General features: G+C 38.2%; 2 protein-coding genes across 2 annotated transcripts; both read right to left on the minus strand.

The window, feature by feature from the left end:
• Positions 1-3477: 3477 nt before the first annotated feature.
• On the minus strand, positions 3478-8755 carry LOTGIDRAFT_140506 (hypothetical protein; the record flags this gene model as incomplete). Its single annotated transcript, XM_009050259.1, has 8 exons — positions 3478-3709; positions 3991-4145; positions 4571-4793; positions 5139-5282; positions 5687-5757; positions 6255-6392; positions 7810-7895; positions 8581-8755. Coding segments are annotated over 8 exons (1224 nt in total), but the record flags the coding sequence as incomplete, so codon positions are not given.
• A 2115-nt stretch (positions 8756-10870) lies between these two features.
• On the minus strand, positions 10871-11026 carry LOTGIDRAFT_140510 (hypothetical protein; the record flags this gene model as incomplete). The annotated part of the gene is made up of 1 exon (XM_009050260.1): positions 10871-11026. A coding segment is annotated over one exon (156 nt), but the record flags the coding sequence as incomplete, so codon positions are not given.
• Between the last annotated feature and the right edge of the window lie 10525 nt (positions 11027-21551).

Genomic DNA, 21551 nt, shown 5'->3' on the forward strand with positions numbered 1-21551 from the left:
TAAAGATTCTTCAACAGTAGGAAAATATGTGTTGTAATATGAAAACAGAAACTTAAAAATATCTCTGGTTAACTTTGTTTCAAGTTACATAAACATATGTTAACGAAAGATGTAAATAGGCGCTTTATTCAGACACTGTAACTGAATCTGGTTGATACATAGTGACATTTCTAGTTGAACTAATAGGAGAACTGAAGAACATGTCGAAGTCAAGGGTAAATCAGGCAGGCAACAACATGGTGGCGAATCAGATTCACTGAATATGCAATTTATATGAATCAATTGAATAAGAGAGATTCTGATAAGAACGCAATCTGGAAGCAATCGAGTCGAAAGACTAAACATTAAAAAAACGAAGATCTGATATTCTGAAGTGCAGAAGAGAAGATCGTTCACCAGCTTACGTTTGACATTGACAGAACAAAATGGCGGTTAACAGCAGACGTAAAGCTGGGATCAGTTTATTTTGGCAACGACCTGACAAAAAATCACCCTAAAAAAATGTTGGCACTGGATTTTGATGTATGGGTAATTATGAGTGATACTAATATTAGACGAGCAGACGACAGCATAAAAAGTTTCTTACCTTGACGTAAGGTTCCTGATAGAAGAAAGTTTGTAAAAGACACACACAAGTTCCAGTTGTCAGCAATCCACTTCTTTTTCACGCGGGAAAGGTGGCACCAAGCTGATCACGTGATGTCTCACCTGGATTTCATAGGTTAATTACTGATGCCAATCACAAGTTGGGGCTTAAATTAGATGTTTTACAAATTCATTCATAGATTTGTAACAACATTCCAATCGTCTCGCACTCTCTCAAAGATGGCTTCCGAAAACTTCTGCAAGTTGGAATTTTAAACAAGATGAAAGTTTTGACCTTTCAAATGAATCGAAATTATTTTGGGGCGATTTGATGTAAATGTAAATGACCTTAGCAGGGGTCACGATTATTTAGAAGTTTGGTCAGAAGCATCAACCATGTTCATATATGGTAAAGCAATGCCGTAGATATCTGAGAAGTGCCTAGCAACGCACGAGCGTAATAGAGTATGAGTACGTGTGTTTTTCGTTAACATCATTCTAGAGTTCTATAGAGTGAATGACTACCTAGATACGGGAATAAATAGTAGCCTGGAGATTAGAGATAGTCTGCCCACCTACAATCTACCACCTGGTACCAACATGTCGGTACCATTTAATACTCATACTTCTACTGGCTTAGATAATATTAACACCGTTACGTAACGTCTTCTCTGATAGCCAAGATTTCTTTGCACTACATAGATCCAAGAAAGTTTTTTTTGATAGCTTTTCCTCGGGTGTCAGTATATACCGTCACATACTCCCTGCTATCAAAAATTCATGCTACCCATGGGCCTGGGCAGATATCAAGTTTTCAAAACTTTCTGCTTTAACAGAGATTATGAAGGGGTTTTCTATCTTTGACATGCGTATTTGTATCATTCAAATTTTCAGTCAGACGCCTGTGGTTCTTGTAGAAATGCTTATATATTGGCACTTTCGGAAGATCGAAAATACAAATATCGACCTACAAATATATGTAAATGGGTTTTTTAGTGTTTGAATTAATCAACTCGCCATTACTTTCTAAGAATCGTCATATCTAATACCGTTTATTTTGGTATGTTTTTTTTCTACTTATCGAGTTTAACCTACTCAATATACAGAATGAACAGTGAAATTTGATACTTCATCATCTGGTGTACGTCAAATTTATTCTTCACAGCACGTGCCCTTCACGCAATAGTAAGTTTGTATATATAATAAAGAATTACATGCACGCGACTAGTGTAAGAACGATAACTGTGATGATTCCAGAATGATTCTATAGCAGTCGACATCTGGTTTCTCTCCATAATAACAATGTCAAGCTATTACGAACTTTTACGTCTTATACATTGACTGCAATAACCACCTTTATTATATCACTTATTATCTTCACAATGTCAAGCTATTACAAACCTTTACGTCTTCCATGTTGACTGCAATAACCAACTTTCACAGAAGTTTGAAAATGAAGCGATTTGATTGGACTGTACGTTAGCGAATACAGCCAATCAGAGTTCTCTAAAAACAAATTGGTAAACAATGAGTCATAATGTTGACAGTCTTTGAGTCGGTGTATCTGATTAACAGTTTTCATTGGCATACAATCAGATCAAATTGCTGCCTTCCATGATACAAGAAAGGTGGCTATTGTAGTCAAGGTATTAGACGCTGTTGGTAATAGCTTGACATTGTGAATATGTTCCTCTGTGGTCAAGTATTATAAGATAATTTATATCAACTGGCGACATAGTCCGGTGGTATATCATGCAAATTTGGAGATTTGGTAAGAGGGGCTGAGATGAAAAAACGTCTCATATCAGATGGGACAATGAACCGAGGCCCCGTGTGCTACAGGCTGTGTATGTTGAAAGACAGTTGGTAATCGAAAAAGAAAGGAAACGTGATAAAGCTAATGATTATAATTTATATTCTTATGAAAAATAACATAATATCAAAACTGAATTATACCTATAACATAAACATTATCACAGGAAGGTTATACATCTGAAACTGTCAGATTGTACGAACAAATAAACAGACAATTCGGATTACAAATGATAAAGCAATCAGAATCATCCAGTCTTGAATAATGTTACAAAATACTGAATAAATTAAGATGTCTATAGATAATTCGAGACTATCTGTAGCTAATACTGATTTCGGTATTTTAAACTTGAGTAAACGGCAAGAGAAATCAAAAAATTTATGAGAAAAAACTGAAATGTAGATTTTTATTATATTTGACATTTTTGAAAAAAAATCAATCAATTATTGACAATCGACGCGTTGCCGGATCTAAGAAAAGCCCCACCCCTCCCCTGTAACTAATAAGCCTGAAGTTACCCCCATGAGAAACACCCACCCACCCACAAACTAAAGATTTGTGTTTTTCTTTTAATTTTAGGGCCTCAGAGAATTCTGGTGACTTTTTATCTTAAGTCTTTTTTTCAATTCTCTTTTTTTTTTAGAACAGGGCATTAAAAATCCGCCCTTATCAAGACAATCAACGCGTTGCCGGATAAGAAGAAAAGCCCCACACTCCCTTGTAACTAATTAGCCTGAAGTTACCCCCATGAGAAACACCCACCCACCCACAAAATAAAGATTTGTGTTTTTCTTTTAATTTTAGGGCCTCAGAGAATTGTTTGGTATAACTATAAAATATAGGATGACGTAGACTTCTCGGAACAACGCATGAATTGTTACATTTAGCTATAAACTATTAAGAAATATCTTGGGAACTTTTTCACTCAATATTATTTACATAATTATTATATCTACCTCCAGTTTTTACCAAAAATATTAAAATAGAAAATATTCACATAAACTACAATTATCACAGAAAAAGCGAAAAAATAAGCATTTTAAAAAAATTAATAAAAGAAGAAACCATCGATAATTTAGTTAACAAGTAGGCATCTGGAATATTGGGCCCACTTTAGGGTCCATAGGAAATCCCTTACGCATGCCCAAACAATAGCTGGTATCTATTTTAATGGAGTTATCCTTGGTAGCGATATCATGCTCCAATGTGGACCTAGTTTTCACCAATCTGGACAGACTTAATTCACACGCCTTCAATTTCTCCTTCAGAATTCTCACTGATTCTCGGATCTCGTGTACTTCTCGCGTCAATCTGAAACGAAGCAGAAATAACAGATGAAAGTTGTGTTTCTATCAATCATAAGAAGGGGAGGGGGCACATGTGTGTAAAAAGTGATACGGGGAAGCCCCTTCCCCATAGAAATGGGGAGTCAAATCCATATTTTGAAAAATCTCTTTTGTCGTTAGTGTGTTAATTCTCAATATAAAATTTCACACTTCTGTTGACTTTTTATCGTAAGTCTTTTTTTAATGTTTTTTTAAGAACAGGGGCAATAAAAATCCGCCCTTATCAAGAAGAGAGTTAACACTTACGTTTTCATGACAGGATCGTGGCAGACTTCAACATGGATTCTTCTTGTTCTTTCATCAAGTCGAGTTTGAGCCACTTTCATTGGATTTTCTTTATCTTGAATGGCTTTTCTTAACAACTCAACATTTTTTTCCATGTCGAAAATCTCCTGCATCGTCTGAAATAATAATCACCAGGATTATTGAACTGAAATGAACACACAGGGGAGATAAGAAGGCTTAAAACTACCTCGTTCAGAAGATACAAGCATTTCGCTCTGTCACACAATACAGAACATCATATTCAACTGACAAACAGGTTGTGCTTGGAATGATGAAGAAATGCACGTGCATAAATAACAAGTCATACAACTAAATCTCACAAGATGAAATTGTCATTCTTAATTCATTGGATGCATCAAACCTCAGCACCTTCCGCCAGTCAGCAACTAAATTTAAGCAATCCCCTGGCCGCCTGCTTAATACAAGTTTGACTGTTTGCTTCGCAAGGTTGGCAGCACGAATCAACTTTCAAATGGTTGGGTAGTAGATGCCAAGTTAATTTTAACAGCGGATGCTGATATCACATTGTTTAAATACTTACTCTCTGAAGATGACCTTGCAGTTTATTTCTAGCATCTGTAGTCTCGCGAACTCTCGTATTAAAGGCGTTATTCACAGCGTTGAATATACTCCACATTTCGTTTGCGCATGCTCTCAGACAGCTATCAATTTCACCACGAAGTCTTTCCGAAGCGGCTCTCTCTTTCTGAGATCTGATGATGTTCTCTTGAGAATATCGAGCCCACGATTCGGGGATGGTGATTCTGGAAGATCAAGAAAATGGCATCAATTTCTATGAAAGACAAGAGGTAGTCTGGAGGTGCAGGGCACTTTAGTATCTTCCGAGACAAGTTTTGAAATGTATTGTTATGTATCAACCAATATATAATTGAAACTTCTCTGTCGATTATTGCTTGTTTTTCTGAAAAATTTTTTATTTGGACAATTATGATTTAAGGCGTTCTATTCAAGTAGTTGGGCTATATTCTCCAACATACAAATGATTGCAAGAGAATACCATGAAATAGTAAAGATTTATAGAGGGAAGGAGAGTAATGGAACCAATCGAAGGAACTCGACACGACTGTGAACAAATATTCTATACTCACGTATTATCGACGTTCTCAATTCCGGGGTAATAACCTATACCGGCCGAGGAGTTCCTCAACTGTTGCATTCTGTCATCTAAATTCTGAGCATGGTGTTTATCTTTACTGTCTATTTCCAGGGAGTGTTGGGCTGCTCGGTTCATTCTGAAACAGATTCAACTCAAAATCATCAATCATCTTTATTTTTCTTGATATTTTGGTTCTTTAGAGTAATGTAACTCGAATTGCAAACAACAATACTGCTTCATTAACAGAATTGTTCTTTGTTGACACCTTACAGGACACAGATGTCAAGAGTTATACGGAAGTTTTGTTTATACAAAGCAATGATACAAGCAATAGTGGAGCTTCTATGTAACATCAGGTAGCGGGTCGAGCAGGGGCCACACAATTGTCCAGGGGGGCACAGGTTATTCTTTCACTGTTAAAAATTGAAAGTGGGGGAGTGGGAGGCATCCCTTGAGTCCGAAATAGACAGACAGGCTAATTAGAGCTATTCACTGAATTGTATCTCATTAGCTTAGTTATGGTGAAAACCGAATACCTACTTGAGCTGTACGTAAGCTTTATCTAATAATTTTTTCATGCGACCTTGACATTTCTTAATTACAGCTACTTCCTGAAAATGTATACGATTGACAATTAGGTAACCAATGAGAATGCACGTGCATCCCGAATGTAATTCTGTTTTATCTATATATAATTCATTTGAGTTGAAATTTTAGAAAACCAACCCCTCTTCTGAACTTGGCAAGGATGAGAGTAACCTCCGTCTACATCAAACAGTATATCAAAATCTCCTAAGTTAGATGTCCATATTATGAATGCTCGATTATTGTTTTTTGTCGGATTCTCAAATGGTCCACTTTGAAAGTTTTAACTTTACGGAAACTGCCGAGGATTGCCGAATGGAGGATTCTCTAGTAAAGCTGAATCTGACATGGTAATGAATGGTGAATTTCGTTGTGTCTTCTTGGACGAGACTCCTTACTTCCGGTATTTAACATTACCGTGATCTGTTGTTACCTTTCACGGTAAACCGTTAGTAGCCATTCGGCAAATCTCGACAGTTTCCGTAAAGCCCATCGCTAAGGAACTTTCACGGTAGATACATACCTTACTTAGTGACTTCTCGACTTCATCATTCACCAGATCTATACCGTGTCTTTTCTCTCTATGTAATAAACATTCTTCAGCTATATGTAATGGATTACCTGTATCATTAAACGCTTTCTCTAACATTCGACGATATTCCTGGAGATAAAATACAACAGGTGATTTCAATTAAATATTTTGTTATTATTTTCTGAGGGCAGGTTAGAAGGCAACATGTGAAAATTGTATAAATTTCTATATAGCCTATATTTATATACAGTCAGTTGTTTTGCTGCCCTCGGACTTTGCCAGACGCTAGGTCTACCTTGGGTACCTCGCCATATTGGCTCTTAACTCTCTTCTCTAAAAGTTTAACGGACACCGCAATCAATGGCGTTTCTGCGTCACTCCCAGAAGAGATGCTCACCCGGCATTGGCCCTCCGACATTCAAATTTTTTTTATCCCCCCGCCTCCCCCTGAAACATTTCTAGCCAAACGGTAAATTCGACGTGTCTCTGAAACATAGTTGTCTCCCTTTGAAGAGAAATGATACACGTACTAGTATATAAAGCGATATCAACAGGCCCGTAGCTACAGGAGGGAAAGATGCCCCACCTTCCCCTTCCTTTCGACAAATGGACCCCCCCCCCCCCCCCCTTGAAAAAACTCTGTCAACCGGTCCATTACATGTCCTTCCGAACAATCAAGTCTAAATACGGGCCTGGATATCAGTAAAAGCCAAGTAAAAGAGAGTATTAAACAAAGAATATATAGATGTATATCAAAGCTGCAGATTAGAACGTTTGCCGGAAGTAAAAACGTAGTAGGAAAACATATATTATTTGAAGTTAGTATTAAAGGTACACGTATAGCCGACACATCTGGGCCTTCCAACTTTCGATATCCCTTCGTTATATCACCGCGGAGAAAACCTGGTAGGGTCAGAGTTGTCGCTCTATAAGTGTACCTGATACACATACAAAAACTTGAAAACATCTTAACAATTATTTTTTGTGAAAATGAAAATGTCTAAAGAGTCTACCTTGAGATAGTCTGTCTCTATATAAAGAGCGCGATATTCGTTGTTGACTTCTGTTTTCATATAATTTAATTCTTCAACTCTCTGTTCTGTTAGTAAGAGGTGAAGGGGAGAAGAAAGTTAATGAAAGGGTGAAATAAGAAGAAAAGGTGAAGTCATTTAGTCGGTGGCTTTCTTTTTTCCTTTTTTTTAAAAAAATAGTTTTCTTTATATATTTTCTTGAGGTTTTATTTGATCTTTTAAATTTCAAAATTTTCACATTCGTTCCAATATTGTTTTTAATTTTTAATCTACAGTGTGCTTATGTGAACCCAATTTCCAATCATTGTCTGTAGGATCATGGTACCATTCGTGGAGAGATTTAAAGTTTTTCCAGTGAGCCAAAGAGGAAACAACATTCTCCAGAATAAAAAGATAAAACTCGGGGAGAAAAGAAAGCCACAGATCATCAGATATGTTAAAACAAAACAACAAGTGAAAATAGCAAATGTTAGGATAGAAGACACAGCAATAAGCGAAGGGCGGTAACTCTTTACCCTTAAATCCTCTGTTTCATGCTGCATGGCATCAATTTCATTATTTAATTCACTTTTCCAATGTGCTATATCACAAACTCTGTCACCTGTTGAAATATTAACAATATGAACAACTCTTGATGTTTACAGTCTTTCTGTCGAGAACTCTGATTGGCTGTATTTGCTGGCGTACAATCCAATCAAGTCGTTGCATTCTGTGATACAAGAAAGGTGTTCGTAATAGCTTGATATTGTGGAGATGGGCCAAACAGTAATAAGCATCATATACGTTGAAACAAGTGTCAGGATATGATGATTTACATAACAAGGCTTGTGACAAGGGTTTATAAATATTCATGGAACACTCTGAATAATGAATATGCTATGAAATAGTCAACTTCTTAATCACTTATCTTGATCTAATTGAACCTAGGCTGTCACCTAATACTAGCTTAACATTTAGCCAATGTTGATTGGATGAACTAGTCGATTAGGTACTGATATTTACAGAACTAATGATTGTTCTTTAATATACCCAACCATACCTGATATCAATATGACCCAATAAACGCTGAAAGCGTTATGACACGCCCACTTTATGATTGACAGGTCATTTGTCTTGTCATGAAAAACGCGTTTATTTCCCCATAACGATAACAAGATCCACATTCATTCCTTAACGATTGGATACATGACAACGAGGCATTGAAGATCGTCAAGTGTCTGAGTACCAATGTAAGGTCAGAGTTCACGCCTTGAAGATGATTTTGAAGCTAACATTCTAATACGTACCTAATCGCCTGGTAGCTTCATTCTGCCTGTTCCTAGTTCTCGCATCAGTTTCTTTAACAGCTCGCCAGGCGTCAGCTCTCAATCGTTCAGCGTAAGATCTTTCTCGATCAGAAAGACCGAAATTAACTTTGTTACTGGCTCCCCAATCATTGGTAGAATATCGTGAATATAGTGATTTACTGAAATATACAATAAAATTGGTGTTTGTAGAGGAATAAACCAAGTACTAACGATCCAAACGTAAAAACGAAACCCGAAATTCAAACAACATACTTGCAAAACATTAATAGCAGCTAATGAAGTGTTTACACGAGGAAGTATAGGCCTATCAATAATAAGTGAATAAGTATTTCATAATGAAAAGTGGTATCAGGTGCTTGTAAACAAGAAGCCATATTATTTACAGCCTTTCTGTCGAAGGCTCTGATTGGCTGTATTCATTAACGTACAATTCAATCAATTCGCTGCTTTCCATGAAACAAGAATGGTGACAATTGCAGTCAAGGTAAAAGTACGAAATTCGTTAAAGCTTGACTTTATGAAGACGGGAGTCTGCTGACCCGATCTTATACATCAAAGTACCGAAAAGATCTATAGAAAGCACCTGACCTAGCGGGATTGTAATACGTTCTGGCGTGACCTAACCCCATGGAACGACCATTACTGCTAAAATGGCGGGAAACAGTTTTATCTGTGACGAATGGTAAAATCTTGGACATTTCTGGAGTGAGGGGCGTGGCACTTCTTGTCCTCACGATTTGTGGAGAATCATAATACGTCATCCTGTAATTATAAATAGGTAGCTAAGGTTATAAGATTTGAACGACATTTAGAAGTTGAGAGCACATATAACAAAAAACACAAAGGAATATATTATGATATAACACACTTCTTTTATAACATAACATAACATTTCAACACAATTTACAAGTGTCTAGCTAAGGTTAATTTCTTGATAGTTCAAGGGATACAACTCCAAAGAATGTCGTCGAATTTTTACCAATATGATAATGTGCACGGACTAACCATTCATTTTTTGTAATCTAAATAGATCGCCAAAGATTGGACATAAATTGGATCGAACGAACTTTTGCAAATAACCCCCATCTGAAATTATGAATGGACTTAACTGTTAATGTGAATGCTGAATATGGGTGACATCACAAAATTCGTTTGACGACATATCATGAACATTGAACCTTTGTGAAGTCATGTGTGGACATTTTTTCAAAAATATTTTCTTAGGTAGGCTACAGACGTAAATTTCCAAGTGATTTCCGTTGCCTACTTTGTCGAGGGCGGTGACTCCAACAATTTGTAACTAACAGTGTGGACAAGAGAAGTAACAATCTGAATATATTGATGTTCTCTTACTGAACTGTTTATGTGCACCATACACTTTATAATCAGTCGAGTTATTTATGAACCTAATCTGACAGAAAATGAAAAATAAATAATCTCCTAGAGTTGATATATTAAGTTGTGTAATAGTCAATAGCGACATTGTAAATTATTTCGACATACACTCTGCCTGCTATCTTAATTTCTTTTTACGTCAAACTTTTTCATGAACATGACATGTCGGTTACTAGCCCAACAACTCTAACCCTATCCTGTTCCTCGGACGTGATTTCCGGATGTGATATCGTCACTAACGACAACTCTGACCCTATCCTGTTTCTCGGACGTGATTTCCGGATGTGATGTCGTCACTAACGACAACTCTGACCCTATTCTGTTTCTCAGACGTGATATCCGGAGGTGATATCGTCACTAACGACAACTCTGACCCTATCCTGTTTCTCAGACGTGATATCCGGATGTGATGCCGTCACTAACGACAACTCTTACCCTACCTGTTTCTCAGACGTGATGTCCGGATGTGATACCGTCACTAACGACAACTCTGACCCTATCCTGTTCCCCAGACGTGATATCCGGATGTGATATCATCACTAACGACAACTCTGACTCAACGTAGTTCCTCAGACGTGATATCCGGAGGTGATATCGTCACTAACGACAACTCCGACCCTATCCTGTTTCTCAGACGTGATGTCCGGATGTGATACCGTCACTAACGACAACTCTGACCCTATCCTGTTCCCCAGACGTGACATCCGGATGTGATGTCGCCACTAACGACAACTCTGACTCAACATAGTTCCTCAGACGTGATATCCGGAGGTGATATCGTCATTAACGACAACTCTGACCCTACCCTGTTTCTCAGACGTGATATCCAGGGGTGACATCGTCATTAACGACAACGCTGACCCTATCCTGTTTCTCAGACGTGATGTCCGGAGGTAATACCGTCACTAACGACAACTCTGACCCTATCCTGTTCCCCATACGTGATATCCGGATGTGATACCGTCACAAACGACAACTCTGGCCCAGTTTCCCAGACGTGATATTCGGATGTGATATCATCACTAACGACAACTCTGACTCAACATAGTTCCTCAGACATGATATCCGGAGGTGATATCATCACTAACGACAACTCTGACCCTATCCTGTTTCTCAGACGTGATATCCGGAGGTGATATCGTCATTAACGACAACGCTGACCCTATCCTGTTTCTCAGACGTGATATCCGGAAGTGATATCATCACTAACGACAACTCTGACCCTATCCTGTTTCTCAGACGTGATGTCCGGAGATGATATCATCACTAACGACAACTCTGACCCTATCCTGTTTCTCAGACGTGATGTCCGGATGTGATACCGTCACTAACGACAACTCTGACCCTATCCTGTTTCTCAGACGTGATGTCCGGAGGTGATATCATCACTAACGACATCTCTGACCCTATCATGTTTCTCAGACGTGATGTCCGGATGTGATACCGTCACTAACGACAACTCTGACCCTATCCTGTTTCTCAGACGTGATGTCCGGAGGTGATACCGTCACTAACGACAACTCTGACCCTATCCTGTTTCTCAGACGTAATGTCCGGATGTGATACCGTCACTAACGACAACTCTGACCCTATCCTGTTTCTCAGACGTGATATCCGGATGTGATGTCATCACTAACGACAACTCTGACCCTATCCTGTTTCCCAGACGTGATATCCGGATGTGATACCGTCACAAACGACAACTCTGACCCAGTTCCCCAGACGTGATATTCGGATGTGATACCGTCACTAACGACATCTCTGACCCTATCCTGTTCCTCAGACGTGATATCCGGATGTGATACAGTCACTAACGACAACTCTGACCCTATCCTGTTTCTCAGACGTGATATCCGGATGTGATACCGTCACAAACGACAACTCTGACCCAGTTCCCCAGACATGATATTCGGATGTAATACCGTCACTAACGACATCTCTGACCCTATCCTGTTTCTCAGATGTGATATCCGGATGCGATATCATCACTAACGACAACTCTGACTCAACATAGTTCCTCAGACGTGATATCCGGATGTGATACCGTCATTAACGACAACTCTGACCCTATCCTGCCCTTCAGACGTGATATCCGGATGTGATACCGTCACTAACGACATCTCTGACCCTATCCTGTTCCTCAGACGTGATATACGGATGTGATATCGTCACTACTGATAACTGACCCTATTCTGTTCCTCAGACGTGATATCCGGATGTGATATCGTCACTGATATCAGACATGTCTATGTTCATGTCAACAGGAGTTGTCATGCTAGTCGGTTACGAGTTGGGCAAACGGTTCACCAGGCAGTATTTACCATCGCCCTACAGTGGAAACCACCGAGAAGTGCAGAAAGCAAGTTGGCCTGTTAAATAGTGCTGCATGATCTCAAAGAGGAGGCTATCATGTCTTCTGCATACTGGGCGAGATTGACCAAGGTCGAAATGACCTATTTAGTTTCAAGACTGTTTGTCGTGGTCGAAGTGACCTGGCTAAAGGTGATATTGATAGCCTGGTATCTAAGACTCAAGTGGTAATAACAATGTTTACTGTCAATAATCCAAGTTAGACCCTTCATTGTTGACGAGTTGATATCATACGATAGCCTAATGTACATAAACCTCGGACGTGTCAACCACGCGCAATGGCGTTTTTAAGATTCATTAGGCGAGTGGACGACATAGAATTTTGAAGGGGGAGTAACAGCCAGTTGTTTCCCTATAATATAATGGCGGAGGTAAAGTCGGTTAACAACTTTTCTGTTAGGGTAAGTCCACCAACCTCCACCCCCGTAAAAACGTTACTGTCCACGCGTCGAGCAGACAGGGTAGACAAGTTTTTGTCTTTAAATCATGTTAATCATGATGAGAACGCTGATTTGTACCTTATCATGAGCTATACTAATATTCTACAAGGCACAAGAAATGCAGTTACATTGTTATATTTTTTAACAGGAATTGTTTGGTGTCTGAAGAGTTTTACCTACAAACAAGATAATTCAACAGAATTATAAACTTTCAGGTTAAACCAGTAGCCTAGTCGATCACATCCTCAAACCCTAATGCTGACTATTGCAGGTATAAGATGATGTTCAAAACAACCGTTTTTCTTTACCATCCGGAAAACTTTCTATAGATATTAAGGTATCAAAAGATCAACCTAATATATGGTACAATCGACTTTACGTAAGTCTAATAAAATCTAGTTTAAAGATACCCTCACATCATAGTTATTACCAGTTGTTTATGGTTGTAAATAATGAAAGTGGTCATGAGTTCCTAACACAACTCACAACTCAGTTACATGAGAGTACAACTCACAACTCAGTTACATGAGAGTACAACTCGCAACTCAGTTACATGAGAGTACAACTCACAACTCAGTTACATGAGAGTACAACTCACAACTCAGTAGCATGAGAGTGCAACTAACAACTCAGTTACATGAGAGTACAACTCACAACTCAGTTACATGAGAGTACAACTCACAACTCAGTTACATGAGAGTACAACTCACAACTCAGTTACATAAGAGTACAACTAACAACTCAGTTACATGAGAGTACAACTAACAACTCAGTTACATGAGAGTACAACTCACAACTCAGTTACATGAGAGTACAACTCACAACTCAGTTACATGAGAGTACAACTCACAACTCAGTTACACGAGAGTACAACTCACAACTCAGTTACAAGAGAGTACAACTCACAACTCAGTTACATGAGAGTACAACTCACAACTCAGTTACACGAGAGTACAACTAACAACTCAGTTACACGAGAGTACAACTCACAACTCAGTTACATGAGAGTACAACTCACAACTCAGTTACACGAGAGTACAACTCACAACTCAGTTACATGAGAGTACAACTCACAACTCAGTTACAAGAGAGTACAACTCACAACTCGGTAGCATGAGAGTACAACTCACAACTCACAACTCAGTTACATGAGAGTACAACTCACAACTCAGTTACATGAGAGTACAACTCACAACTCAGTTACATGAGAGTACAACTCACAACTCAGTTACATGAGAGTTCAACTCACAACTCAGTTACATGAGAGGTGTGTTCGAAATTTATAACCGCTATTCTTATTCACAACTGGTAATCGTTATGGAGTGAGGGCCATTTTTTTTATATAATTCACAGATAAGACAAAACTTAGAGATTAGACCGATATCACACCACGATAAGATTTAGATTTCAGTATTTAATATTTGAAGATCTTGGGGAACATACATAATTTGATTTTCAACTGTTCATAACCAGATATACATTTAAATTTTAATCGGTAATTGTCAGCTAATATACATCTTCTTATATAGTATTATTCACAAAATAGAAAAAAACTTAGAGATTAGACAATTAATACACCACGATAAGAAAATTAGATTTAAATACAAGTATTCAATATTTTAGAATCTTGCAGGAAAATATTTTGATTTCCAACTGTTTGACAATTTAAAGCCCACTTCTATACTAATATTCTGATATATTTGAAAATCAAATTAAACAAAACTCTTCAAAGTTCACCCATTTCGAAGCATATTAACGAACAGAAATCTCTCAAGACTTTCAGAAGAAAACCAAGACTGGCACCTTACCTGAGTGTGCTGTAATGAAAGCAGTTCCCAGAAACACCCTAAAAATCCTTAAATCGTCTGCCCGATTTGGATTATTGTTTCAAAACTTCACACATATAATATAATATAGACAGACGTTACATTTGTTTGCATATTAATTTACCTAGCAACACGTCACGTGAATCCTTAGATACAAAAACTTTCCTGTAGGCCTCGAGTATAATAATTTACAGGTTTTGTGTCAATTATTTTGATCGTGCCTAAATTCTCAGGGCGCTTCTTACATATTTGATGAATGAAGCCAGGTTATTATGAGGGAAACATGTCGGGATTATAAACTTGGTGGATTTAATGCATGGGAGATTAGGAAAGGTTTGGGGACTATTCGGCTGTCGTTCAGGAATTGTTTAAAAATGAATATAATATACTAAAATGAAATGAAGTTGTACTTTTCTGTAATTACTTCGACTTATGAAATGAAATGGAGGTCTACCTTCGGTACTTAATTGGGCTAATGAAGACAGGCCACATCATACAGTGTGCAACGAGGGAAAATTAGCAGGACATTGGTATCAGACTACCGTTCTTCTGTATTGTCGAGATGTATTTAATGTTCAAAGCCGTACAACTAGACGCTTTTACATTTATTTTGTGCTGGTGTCTGGGTCAGTCTGTTCATGAGCTTCAATTTCAAACTTTATTGTTTGAGAAAAGTGAAAAGTGACGCTGTTTGCATCACTGACAGGGGGAAACTGAGTTTAAAAATTTGAAGGTATTATCTCGACCAGACCTATGTCGGATTTATGGGTTATTAGAAGCAACCCATTGAGCCAATGTAGAGTGTGCAGGACTAGATAGGATGAAAGAAATACTATAACCCAATAAAGACTATAAGCTATGAGGACTCTCCGAAAGGATATACCCAGTTTACCCCCCACCCCCCTAAAATCCCCTAAAGAAAGATTTGGGTCTTGTTTGGCACTGTTTACACGTTCTCGTTCTGATATACAAACTCGCTGGAGAATACCAACGTCAGGCGAAAAGGCCCTACTGATCAAAGATCAATTCGTTACTAGTTTCTAATTACAGATCTGTGTTACTCGCCCTAACAATAACTCGTTATAATATATACATTGTTACAGTAGATATATTATTTTAATTAGGCAAGGGATTGACCGCGGCTATTTACATTGACCATAGGCGTTCGTCACGATTCTTTTGACCACAATGGCTGTCAAAATTAGATAGGTAGTAATTTTTCAGACAGTGTTTGGATGCATTCGCCAACAGATTTCTTTTGTCGTTTCATAGACAGAAAAAGTTTGCTGTGGAGGACCTGAATTCCTAATACCGATCATTCACTACACATTCTTATTGTGTCCAGAATGACAAAAGATGATAAAAAATGGAACATTTTATCTTCAGAGGAAATGGTTCAAGATGAATCCCTTGAACACGTCTGGGTTTCGTCTGGGTAGCTCGAAATACGATTGTACGACAAAGGAATCCAAAAACCATATCTAACGGGATGTTTGATCAGACGCTTCTCTAGCTCGAACCAGGCTCGGTTTATTGAAGGCGACCAACAACCAGTGGCTCAAAAAGATAAGTGGGGCCCCGCGGACTCCTGTTCAACCCGAAGAATGGAGATTTTCACAGAAGCCTGGAGGAGAAACTTAAACTTTGGCCAAAAGTGAGCCCGCGGTAAATCTTGAAATAAACTGGAAGTCATCTCAACAAATCTGTATATAAACAGACACAACACAGAAAAATGAAGAGAAACTTACTTAGATCTTTTACTATCTGATTTGTTACAGAGAATACATTTTCCTTTTAGAATAATATGAAACCAATTCGGACAACTCATAGTTCCACTGACTTCTTCAAATTGACTTTGATTCAGTAATCTTGAATTAGAAGCAGGCATTCGACTTACTTTATACCAAATTGAATGTAAATGAGTCTACTAGACTTAAAACTCTCTGGAACGTTTTTTAATAAAGATCTTAACTGTTATAACGTCCTTGACGATATTCCTATTATGACGTCATAGCACTCTGTGGCCAATGTCGTTATGGATGATAGTGCCATTGAACGATATTTTTGTGTCCCAATTTCTTTTAGTAATGAAGATTAGAAGTTCGTAATTTTTGGAACAATGGCGGCGCCAGCCTTCCGAGACTGGGGGTACAAATAGGGGGTAGACTGACTCAATGGAGGGGGGAGGGGGACAACTGTTGAGACTAAATTCAAATTTTGGCTACTCTGTGGTGGTGTTATAGTCACAAGCCTCTCATAGATCGTCTAAGGGTGTTCTCTCAAGAACATATATTTTGGAGAAAAAAGGTAGAAATTTAAATTTGCTGAAAATGAAGTGGGGTACAATTGGGGGTGCAAACCACTATTCTAAAAGGGGGAGGGGGGGGGAGCAAATACCCCACTGACCCCGCCAATGCTCTGGAATTATGAGTCTCGGAGAAGTGGCTCATCTTGATAAGAGGTCAGTGGATTTAATTGGGTTTGGGCCCTTCTCCGGCAATATTTTTAAACATTCTGCATTCTGAGACTCCTCTGTAAGTCCATTTAATGATATTTCACTCATATAATATATTGCTAGTAGATTAGTTTGTATTTCTTTTTAATCTCTTTCTTGGGATGGGGTCTGTGGACCTGGTTCCCTCCGTCCGAATGGTAGTTGGGCCACTGCATGTTTTGGAACTTTGACTTTGACTTTGTTCTAATCTCATGACCAAGGCCCATGTTTTTTATGGGGATTTTATTCTAAGATCACCATAACACCAAGAAATGCCTTTAAATCTTGTATGAACCCACCGTGAACTAGACCTAACTGATTTGATTGTAATAAGAAACGTGACATTATTCGAGTCTACAGTTTGTATTTTAACAATAGATAATTATCTTATACTGATTTATATTCAATCAGCCATTTTTAAAACAACCTATATTATTGAGTATGACCAGTATTTATATTCAATCTGATTTTTTTTAAAGTAAAATTCAGTATGATAAGGCTCAGCTCGATCGAGTCTGTTACACGTTATTTAAAGCAGTGGTTTTCAACCTGTTTGTGTATATGTCCCCCAAAATGTCCCAGGTATCGAAAGTGAAACAAAGATTGGATACCAGGAATGGTCTCACGTAGTATGTAATACAAAATAATTCTACGAGTACTCAGAGCGACAATGTTAGCCAAGGGTTTGTATGATGTAGTTATATGAGATGTTAAATATATTGTAGTTGGATAGTTTTCTTTTCATAGCCTTTGACACATCAAATGTCCCCAAGTGGTTGAAAATCTACGGTCTAAGTCTTACAAGCCCCTTTTCATTTGGATAAGATCAATAGAAGTGACTGAATCGCTATAAAAACCAATATGAAGATTTTATAACTAGTTACTATATATAATGTTTATATAAAAGAGTAGAGTATATTAATCTATTGTAAACGATTTAAAAACATCAGTCAATTACCTCTAAATAAACTGAATAAACTCTCGTCTATACTATAGCACGTATTCAATGTATCAAAGGGAGATAATAGACGTCAACTAAAAGTTTGAAAACTAACATGACCTTCGCGATTGGTTTGACATAATGTATACAGTTGACTTTTCTCGTCATTAGAAAAACTACTAGCAATTGTAGAACAGAGAGATTTCACTTTAAATTGCCTCCATTAAAATATGGGTTACACCACCAAATATACCCCTTTGTAAACATTACCAGTTCGTCTAAAATAAGCTTGGAGATATGATATTTATACGATATTTCCCACCAATATATGGGTCAAATCATTTCTAATTTCTTTAATCACGAGCATGGCTTACAGATCAGAGATTTCACCTCAAATTACCCCTTTTGAAGTGTGGGTTATTCCTCTAACTATACCCCCACTTCAAATACTATGAAGTTGAAAATATGATTTTTATTTGATTTTTGCCCCCAAAATATGGGTCATAATGCATCAAATCATTTCTATTTGCTCTGGGGAGAACCATCTGAGACGCTGCACTGGAGTCAATGGTGTTTCCTCATGGCTACTGCATTTGGAATCCGAAAGCCCCCCCCCCTCCCTTTCGATTAAGTCAGTCCTCAATATATACCCCCAGTTGCGAGGGGCCGGTGCCACTGGTTATCGTGTGACCCTATGATACAGAGTAGTTGCATGTGAAACCATTCAATTCAATATTATAGTATGTATGTAATATCAGGCCATATAACGTGACCTTGTTGTAGGCTCGAGTGTGTAATAAACATTCATAGTGTATCAAGTGGGCCGTTATTGAACAATATCTCCCCATAAATACTCAATATATACCTTGCATAATATAGACTGTGGCAAAGGGCAGGGAGGGGGGGGGGGGGTTTGATGTGGTGGGCAGAATATTAAAATACCCCCATCTCCCCTTTTGTTCACGTGACAAGAACATTGGAGTTTTCCTCTTCCACAGAGCTGCCGAGAATTAAATCTTAACCTAGGCGGTTGTCTCCATGGAGTCTGCCACCTATGTGTACCCCAGCCCCAGGAGACTTTATTATAGTAACAATGTCTATCATGCGGTGTTGTTGATTCATAAGAGTTAAAGACGTTCCGTCCGGTACCTGGTCCCTTTCTATTCAGATGGAGCAATAAACCGAGGCCCCATGTGCTACAGGCTGTATACGCTAAATATACCTCAACCTGTTGGATAAAAAAATAATTTCGTAATGTCGCTGGCACACTGCATGGCGTTGTCCGACTTTATTAGCCCAATTAGGCGTTGAAAAAGGGCGTAAAACTTCATTTTATTTTATAGATAGTTATAGTAAATATTAATTAACAAGCCTTACCTGTAAGATAAATGTGTGTGGACGCCCTAGAGACGGTATCAAATCAAAATGAATCCCTATTATAATCTAAACTAAGAATAACTTAACAACCTAAAATACTGTAAACATTCTAATTTTTACACGAGAGAAAGATTTTATTGAATTTGACTAGAATAAATACAGTGGCTGGTGTTACCAGCGAGTTGGTAGAGAGCGAATGTGACAATATACAATTACGAAAACACAGGCCGAGGTGAAAATTCATCTAAAGCGAAGTTAGTCATTATAGAATAGAAATATAAAATAAAAAGGGGGTTGGAGATTGTCAACTTTGCAACCCGATGGACCAATAACAAGGCCAATGATTCTAATAAAATCTAATAATGTATTTAAGGGGCATTGAGATCGAGAACGAAAGCTATACCTAGATTTAAATGGGCTATAAACCCCACCCTCCCTTCGCTTTCTAGAGATCGATATTGTATAGTGATTGATTTGAGTATATCTACAGTATAGTTGTTAGTCTATAATCTATCAATACCTTTATTATACTGGTCGATATTATATTTGTTATTCTATACACCAGGGGTATATTACTCGCTTCATTATTTAACATTATCTTAACTTAAAGGGACGAGTGTCATTTATGGGGGTTGATGTGGGTCTTGAATTTATGTAAATAGTCTTCAGAAATACTTGGAATCGAAAATCACACAATTCCTTCAAAAATATCTCAAACTAGAGTTTCACTTACTATTTCCTTCTGTCTTTTCTATATATGATAAAGAAAGTTAAAAAGACTAGTCGAGATCTATCGTTTTATAGTGATATAGTCATCTTGCTTTACAAGTTCGTAATCTAAGAAAAGAAAAGAAAAGAAACATTGAAAGAACTATATTTTACAAGGATAACAACTTAGGTTCACTGTGAATGATCCTTTCTACCAGCTGGTAATTGGACAAAACCTCTTGGCATTGATCTTTCCTGCATTATCTGTACCCATCTACAGCTGGGTCGACTGGAATTATGAGTGAAGATGACTTAGTCAAGGTAATCGGACTATCACACGCCGATCGTCATTTGAACCCACACCCACCATTCGCACGACGTAACCAAGCAAATGACGTCATGTAAAGAGATTCACACCCTTAGATATTTATAATAATATAACTCTATGTTCACACCTGAAAAGGATACAGTAAGTTGTTAAAATACCGATAACTCATCTCTCCCTTCACTTTACCAGCTCAACTCTGAGGTCGTAATTCATAATACACAGAATGTCGCAGTTCTTAGAGTTTTTTTAAAACTAACATTTAGAAGGAAATTAATCGGTACCAAAAAAGATAGACGAGCTACGATGCGGAATAATCGATACAAACGAAAATAAGAGAAGTGAACACACGAGGTACGGGTCCGGACATGATTCGTTTCTTCTATTTTCTACTCACACCGTACACCGCATCGGACACCGTACATCGTCTATTCCCACCTTTACGCAGAATGTCGGAATACCCAGAATGATGTCTGATATCACAGAGTACACTGTATATAAAGATATTCATCTGAATAGTTGCTGATAGAACTTACAGATAGTTACTTTCAACCAGTTGCCTCAATGCCTCATGCCCCCCCCCCTCCCCCCTCCCCCCTCCCCCTGCCTCCATGGAAGCTACACCCCTGTCCATGAAGGCAACCGTCTCTTGTCTTACTGAGTGACATATTGTCACTGGTACAAGTCTAGTTGTCGGTGATCAGAATGGGCGACGCAGTAATTCTGGGTGGATAATTGTTGCCTAGTTGTTAAAATAACACAAGCTATTATACTTCCGTAAACGTCATTCCTTCCGATGTACACCACTAACCATTCCCAACCCCAAACTTCTAACGCCCACCCCGTCACTAACCACCCCAACACTAATAACGCCTTCCACCCCTGGTACCGCTGAGAACCATCTTCGATCAACGTCTCGATTCTACACCAGACAGCAAGCTTTTGAGCGTGGGGCAAAATCACAGCCATTAGCATGTGGCGAGACGCAAAACTCAAGTAGATATTTCGTTTCATTAATCCGAGTTTTAACATATTTAGCATGGTATACGAGTATATATGTACCGTTATGTAATTA

The sequence above is a fragment of the Lottia gigantea genome (genome assembly GCF_000327385.1).
Source record: "Lottia gigantea unplaced genomic scaffold LOTGIsca_148, whole genome shotgun sequence".
Classification (NCBI taxonomy): Eukaryota; Metazoa; Mollusca; class Gastropoda; family Lottiidae; genus Lottia; species Lottia gigantea.